At 40.9% G+C, this 8,125-nt stretch overlaps 1 protein-coding gene across 1 annotated transcript; it reads left to right on the forward strand.

Annotated features, from left to right (window-relative positions):
• The first annotated feature begins 6,563 nt into the window (after positions 1–6,563).
• On the forward strand, positions 6,564–7,791 carry LOC142509967 (uncharacterized). Its single transcript, XM_075619593.1, has 2 exons — positions 6,564–6,929; positions 7,051–7,791. The coding sequence occupies exons 1-2, from the start codon at positions 6,564–6,566 to the stop codon at positions 7,789–7,791; spliced, it is 1,107 nt and encodes a 368-aa protein (XP_075475708.1).
• The last annotated feature ends 334 nt before the right edge of the window (positions 7,792–8,125 follow it).

The following is an 8,125-nucleotide window of genomic DNA, read 5'->3' on the forward strand; positions in this document are numbered from 1 at the left end:
TGTTCCAAAGCTCCATCCAATCAAGTTGATGAACTCTACTTCCGTCAATATGTTTAAGAAGAAGAATCTTCCAATAGGAATCGAGTTGTTGGAAATCAAGAAAGAGAAAATGGAAGAACAAGACGCCACAAAGAAAAAACTCAAACCTCCCAAGAAATTAGCTAGATATACTAAAAGAAAACTCGGTATGTATTCAGAATTAAAGTATGATGAGAGCAGGGAGAAGGTTCCCTAACAGAAGTTTTTTGAGAATCAAAGAAAGTTACTGAATAGAATAAAAAAAAGTATAAAAACCTAAGGTAAAGAAGATTAAGTTGATAAAACATGTATCCGAACCGCTCCAACCAGCACCAATTCCAATTGTTCCAATCTCCAGACTATTAAGTAGTTAAGATTGTTGAGCCGGAAGTTATAGGTATGCGGTCCAAATTGCCCACAATTTGACCCAAAGGAGTAAGGCAAATCCAAGTTAGTGGAAGTATATTCCAAAGTCTCAAATGATCAAGTCGCAATTGACGTGACTATTAAACATGTAGATGAGATTGGTCTTATTTGACAAGTGGGTCGACTATTAGTCATTAGATCGTCGTTCATTTCTCACATTCAAGAAAAATAAAAAGCTCGCTGATGTGGCTGAGCTTGAAGATAAAATTTTGGACCGGGCAAGAACCGAACTTGTTTCTGAAGCTCTACAAAAAAGAGACTTTATAGGATTGGAGATTCAAAAAATTGTTTTGTGGGAGATCATTAAGCAAAAATGTGAGAATTTCAATCCCCACAACCTTCACTCCCTAGATTATTAAACAATTATTCAGCAGTTAAAAATGGATTCCCTATCTATTTCAATGAAGATGAAAAGACAAGAGTATGAGCTGCCTGTAGAGGAAGAAGAAGACTCTCAGACCTTTTTTTTATGAGGAAGAGACTCTCACTGGTGGCCAGCCGGATATTGATACTACGAGACAAGAGGTAAGCTTTCTAGCCACAGTTTCACAAAGTTTAGAGGTTGAGATGCATACAAAGGAAACTCTAGTCGGAAATTTATATAATTAGGTTGTTCAGAATCCTTCTATAGAAGATTTCCCACAAGTCAGGCTTATCCAACTCCCATCCAGCCAAAAGTTGACATTCCATCTTTTGAACAACTATTTGGGTACTCCGACAATCCATATGTTAATCCATTCCGGAGGATGTTCCAATACCAAACGAAGGATCAAATCATGCATCTCAGTCTCCATCTCAAATGCAACATTAGGCATAAATGTCACTAACATCTGTGGATGATGAGGTGAAGTCATTATCCCAATTTGATTTTGATAAAGTCCAACCAGGCCTTGAACCCATGGAAGAATTGGCTGAGCTGCAGCCTGAAGAAGAAACTCTCATTACTCATGTTGCCATTCCAGCCAATGAAGCAACAACCATAATAGTCGAGGATCTCTCTTCACATATTCTGACCGATTATAGGATGGAAAGATTATCCCGTAATTATGGAAGGTGTAACAATCTAAGTATGATAAGATTTTTATCCCGCGTCTATAAATAGTAGGCCCCATAACTCGAAATTCACACCAATTCCAGCAGCAAATTTTGAATTCTTGCTCTCCCCACTCTCCCCCACAATTTCGAAATTTTGGTTGTTATTTTTGTCAAGGAGCGAAGCGCTGCAGAAGTCCAGATCCAGGCGCGAAGTCGAATTCTGTATTCTTCCCTAGTCACGTTTTTCAAAGCATATCACACGTAAGTGGGATTGTTTTAAATCCTTAATTTCGGTTATGTGTTTTCTTGTTTACGAAAAATTCGGTCGAGCACCTTAATTCTGCTTCTACGTTTTTTTTGTGCGATTTTGGTACGTTTACGTGTTGGTACTGTGAGGATTCACTGAAAATAAACTGGTTTTGGTTTATAGTGTACTACCAGGCTGGTTGTTTTTCGATTGTGTGGTTGTTAAACAATGCCGGTATCATAACCCCGATCCTGGGGCGTGACATTTAAGTGGTATCAGAGCCGCCAGGTTCATAATCTGGTTGGGAAGAAATTTTTTCGGAAAAATTTTCGGTGGGAGTTTAAAAATCGACCAATGCTATTCCCTCCGAAACTGTCCAACGAGCGAAAATCACCACTTTTGTCGTGAGTTAGGGGTCCAAATCGCAAAATTCCTTCGTTTAGGTCTCCGAAATGTCGTTTTTGCCGTTTTACGAAAGTTTCGTAGAGCCTATAACTTTTCGTAGGAAACTCCGAATTCGATTCCGTCAATGGTTCTGGAATCATCTTGACATGTGCTTTCCATCCATGTGCATATCTCGAAGATTTCCATTTTTGGAAAAAATTTCGATAAATTTCTATTCCTTGCATTTTACTGTTTTCTGCTCTATATAATTGAACTTATTCTGAGCCTTCCCATTCTTTTGACTTCAGAAAATGTCTCCATCAGCTCCTATGCCTAACCCTCGACCCGCACTCGAGCTCAAGCTGCTCTCCGCATGAAAAAACTTGCCCTCAACTACCAGAGCCGTGTGATCAAGCACCTTAGGGCCCAGCTAGCAGGACAAGTACAAGAATGTGAGGAGCTGACTGCAGCCAAGGACGAATATCATGAGCGACTGATCAAGGCAGTCCACCAGTGCGAGCAGTTGAGGGGCAACAACATTGCACTGAGAGATGACATTGAGGCGAGCCAGTACCGGGAGGAAAGGCTTCGCAAGGACATAGAGCGCTACACCACTGAGTTGCAGGAGGAGAAGCAAAAGGGTGCTGTGCGCGAGCAGAAATTGAGGGAGTCTTGTGCGGCCATGATTAACCTCTCAGGCGTTAGCTGTCGCCTGATCAAGAAGGAAGATACCCTCAGGAATCGGGTACAGCACGGCCGCCAGCTTCTGAACCAAGCAGATACGGAGATGATTGGGCTGAAGAACCGGGTGGCCCATCTCACGGAGGAAAAAGACGAGCTCCAGTAGCAAGTGGAGCAATTACTGGTGGATGAGGAGGAAGAGCCAGAACCCGAAGAGCTAGTGCCAGTGCCAGTGGAGGCAATAGGAGTCAGAGAGGTTTTAGGCTAGAATGTGCTAGCCTATTGCAGCTGTTAGGACTATTTCTTTTATTTCGTTGTTGCTACTTTCCATTCCGGTACATTTTCATTCAGTTGTTTATGTTTATTTGAGAAATCAATAAAAGCTGTTATTTTGGTTACTCATTGACGTCAATTTATTTTTCTCACAAATTATTCAATGAATTCTATCAATTTGTGCAACAAATTCTTAGAACGACTTATGAATTGTAAGAAATGGCCGGTAGACCCCCAAGACAGAATCGCAACCCTCGATATGCCAACACCAATAACCAAAATGAAGAAGGCAGGAATGAACCACCACCAGCCATCAGTTTGGACCGTGCAGACCTCATGACTATAGCTACCATTTTTGCAACGACACTTCAGGGGTTAGTGACCCCCAATGCTAATCAGCAACCCCCACCTCCACCACAAGGCGGGATCAAGTTCCATTACGAGTCCTTCCGCAAAAACATTATAACCATTACTACATTGTCACAATCAATTTAAACAAAAGAGGTACTAAAGTTTTACTGAAAAGACTGCAATTGCTTGTTCTTTGCTGGGCAATAAAAGAAAAAGGCTTTTTCAATGTGCCCCAAGGAAGTTGCGATGATATTTTGAAAAAAAAAATATCGTGTTTATCTATGTTAGACATAACATTTGATCTTAATTTAGGAAAACTACATACGTAAATTGTGGTTCACATTGGAATTGAAATTACAAAATTATTCATGTTTTTATTTGAATTTTTTTAAAAAACATTTATGATAATTTTTTGTAATTTCAAATATAATGTGCAACTAATGTATAACCAACTGTATGTTGTTGTCTTGATTATTATTTTAGAAAAGAACAAACGAATGGTACGGGTGTACTTAAAAAGAAAATGTTTCTATTTCAGTACAAGTTTATTGTGTTGTGTAACAAAAAAGTGGTCCAACCCATGTGAGAGGCCGGAAGCTATCATTACTCTTTTCGTTTTTACATTCGGACAATTTCATTATCCATCACCACATTTTATATTTATTATTATTTCGAAATTTGGATTAAATGGAAAAAATATGAAACTCGATTTTTGATATAGAAATAATGGAATTTTCAATAATAATGGCATGGGGGTAGTTGTTGCTATTAATAAATGATAAGTTTCTTGTAAGATTGTTTTACACTTTTATATTTGTGAGATGAGTCAACTCGATTTTTATCTACAACAAAAAATAATAATTTTCACATAAAACATAATTTTTTGAACTTCCACTTACTTTAATGTTCTATCCATTACTCCATTGTCACAATCAAGTTCCACAAAATAGGTACTAAATTTTGGTTGTTATTTCTGTCAAGGAGCGAAGCGCTGCAAAAGTCCAGATCCGGGCGCGAAGTCGAATTCTGTCTTCTTCCCTAGTCACGTTTTTCAAAGCATATCAAACGTAAGTGGGATTGTTTTAAATCCTTAATTTCGGTTATGTGTTTTCTTGTTTTCGAAAAATTCGGTCGAGAACCGTAATTCTGTTTCTACGTTTTTTGTGCGATTTTGGTACGTTTACGTGTTGGAACTGTGAGGATTCAATGAAAATGGGCGGAAATCCCAACATATGGCCCTTCATGGTGGTATAAAACCGTTTTATGGTCTCGCCCCCTTAGATAATTAAAAATTAGGGACTGATATCAGTAAACCATAGAATGTGGGGAAAAAATCGCAGTGCTGTTATGATATGAATATGATGATATGTAATGAAAATTATGATATGTTTATGTGTTATTTTCGAAAATTGTGTAAATATTTTTATGTTGTGCTCGAACGGCCCCCGCTTACTGAATGACGACCATATCACTCACTCCCCTTACTCTACCCTCCCTTGATAAATCAGAAGAACATGTCAAGGAAGAAGAACAAGACCAGTTTTGGGGCTGGTGAGATCGAGCATTTTAATTAGTTCGTCAATTCGTCATTTATTTATTGTAAATGTTTCCACATGTTTCTATTTTATCGAGTTGTAAAGACATTGTACTTTTGGAAAATTTATGATAATAAACTGGTTTTGATTTATATTGTACTACGAGTCTGGTTGTTTTTTCGATCGTGTGGTTGTTAAACAATGCCGGTATAATAACCCCGGTCCTGGGCGTGACATTTAAGTGGTATCAGAGCCGCTAGGTTCATAATCCAGTTGGGAAGAAATTTTTTCGGAAAAATTTTCGGTGGAATTTTAAAAATCGGCCAATGTTATTCCCTCCAAAACGGTCCAATGAGTGAAAATCACGACTTTTCGTGAGTTAAGGGTCTAAATGGCGAAATTCCTTCGTTTAGGCCTCTGAAACGTCGTTTTTGCCGTTTTACGAAAGTTTTGTAGAGCCTATAACTTTTCGTAGGAAACTCCGAATTCGATTTCGTCGATTGTTCTGGAATCATCTCGACATGTGCTTTCCAAAATTTCCATTTTTGGAAAAATTTTCGATAAATTTCTATTCCTGCATTTTACTGTTTTCTGCTCTATATAATTGAACTTATTCTGAGCCTTTCCATTCTTTTGACTTCAGGAAATGGCTCCATCAGCTCCTATTCCTAACCCTCGACCCCGCACTCGAGCTCAAGCTGCTCTCCGCATGAAAAAGCTTGCCCTCAACTACCATAGCCGTGTGATCAAGCAGCTTAGGGCCCAGCTAGCAGGACAGGTACAAGAATGTGAGGAGCTGACTACAGCCAAGGACGAATATCATGAGCGACTGATCAAGGCAGTCCACCAGTGCGAGCAGTTAAGGGGCAACAATATTGCACTGAGAGATGACATTGAGGCGAGCCAGTACCGGGAGGAAAGGCTTCACAAGGACATAGAGCGCTACACCACTGAGTTGCAGGAGAGAAGCAAAAGGGTGCTGTGCGCGAGCAGAAATTGAGGGAGTCTTGTGCGGCCATGATTAACCTCTCAGGCGTTAGCTGCCGCCTGATCAAGAAGGAAGATACCCTCAGGAATCGGGTACAGCACGGCCGCCAGCTTTTGAACCAAGCATATGCGAAGATGATTGGCCTGAAGAACCAGGTGGCCCATCTCACGGAGGAAAAGGACGAGCTCCAGCAGCAAGTGGAGCAATTACTGGTGGATGAGGAGGAAGAGCCAGAACCCGAAGAGTCAGTGTCAGTGCCAGTGCCAGTGGAGGCAGTAGGAGTCAGAGAGGTTTTAGGCTAGAATGTTCTAGCCTATTGTAGTTGTTAGGACTATTTATTTTATTCCAGTTGTTGCTACTTTCCATTCCGGTACATTTCCGTTCAGTTGTTTATGTTTATTTGAGAAATCAATAAAAGATGTTATTTTGGTCACTCATTGACGTCAATTTATTTTTCGCACAAATTATTCAATGAATTCTATCAATTTGTGCAACAAATTCTTAGAACGACTTATGAATTGTAGGAAATGGCCGGTAGACCCCCAAGACAGAACCGTAACCCTCGATATGCCAACACCAATGACCAAAATGAAGAAGGCAGCAATGAACCACCACAGCAGACCTCATGACTATAGTTACCATTGTTGCAACGACACTTCAGGGGTTAGTGACCCCCAATGCTAATCAGCAACCTCCACCTCCACCACAGGGTGGGATCAAGATCCATTACGAGTCCCTTCGCAAAAACAGGTGCCCAACATTCCAAGAGGACGTGGATCCCAAGCTAAGCCAAAACTGGCTGAAAAGCGTGGAAACACATATAGGACTGCTAGAAATACCCGATGCCCTCAGAGTGGATGTGATAGTGTCTTTCCATGAAGGCAAAGCAAGTAAGTGGTGGGAAGCAGTCTCTCCAGCCATGACAGCTGTCAGACCAATCACATGGCAGCGCTTCCGAGATGTATTCCTCAAGCAGTACTTTCCAGTTGAGGTCAGGTTGCAAAAGTTGAGTGAGTTTGAAAATCTGACTCAAACTCCAGATATGTCAGCGTAGGGAGAAGGAAAATAAGAACAAAAGGGCTATAAATAGTCAGTCCTCCCATAACGATTAGACTTTCAAGAAGCCTAACCAGTTCGGTGGACCATCTAAAGGGCCTTCGCCTACCACAAGCTACCAAGCTATTAAACCTTGCCCAATTTGCAACTTTCGACACATGAGAGAGTGTCGTAGAGCGAGCAGTGTCTGCCTTGGATGCGGGAAACCAGGACACCGTATGGCAGAATGTCCAGACGCCACCAACAGAACAACTGGACTGAGTAAAGGAGACGGGTCAAACTCAGGGGTGAATACCAATAAACCACGGGAAAACAAACCGAATGCTAGGGTGTTTGCCATGACGCAAGAGGAGGCAAACGATGCGAACGATTTCGTGTCAGGTACCATGTTTATTCAGCAAGTGCCTGCTTATGTGTTATTTGACTGTGGTGCTACGCATTCATTTATATCAAAAAGGTTTGCTAAGAAGTTAGGACATAAGCCCGAAAAACTATCTGAACCTTTCTTTATAGCCACACCCACTGCTAAGGCTATAGAAACATGTGAAATTCGTAAGGATTGTAGAATCAATATCAACAATCGGACTTTCAGCGCCGACCTGATACAACTGATTATGGTCGACTTCGACATCATCTTAGGAATGGATTGGTTAGCAAGAAATAATGCAATGGTAGATTGTAAGGGAAAAAGTGTCAGGCTCCGAACCCCATACCAAAAAGAGGTCCTGCACCATGGCAAATCCAAGGAACGGAAGACTTCTTTCCGCATCCCAAACATAGAAAGCCATGAAATCTGAAGAAGATATATATCTAGCAATGGTCAGCGAAGTGAAGGAGGAAATTGAACTTAAACCAGATGATATCCCAATAGTGCGGAAATTCCCGGACGTCTTTCCAGAGGGACTACTAGGGACAGTCCCGTATCGCGAAATTGAGTTCGAAATCGATCTAATTCCCGAAGCGGAACCAATCTCTAAGGCACCTTACAGAATGGCACCAGCTGAACTTAAGGAGCTAAAGGAGCAACTTAAAGAATTGCTAGACAAAAAGCAAATTCGACCAAGTGCGTCTCCATGGGGAGCTCCAGTACTCTTTGCCAAGAAGAAAGATGGGAGCATGAGGCTATGCATT

This window comes from Primulina tabacum, chromosome 1, assembly GCF_025594145.1.
Source record: "Primulina tabacum isolate GXHZ01 chromosome 1, ASM2559414v2, whole genome shotgun sequence".
Lineage (NCBI taxonomy): Eukaryota > Viridiplantae > Streptophyta > Magnoliopsida > Lamiales > Gesneriaceae > Primulina > Primulina tabacum.

Coding starts and splice junctions, on each gene's coding strand:
- LOC142509967 (XM_075619593.1), top strand. CDS start 6,564: ATGACTATAGTTACCATTGTTGCAACGACACTTCAGGGGTTAGTGACC. Junction 6,930..7,050: donor AGCAGTACTTTCCAGTTGAG/GTCAGGTTGCAA, acceptor CATAACGATTAG/ACTTTCAAGAAGCCTAACCA.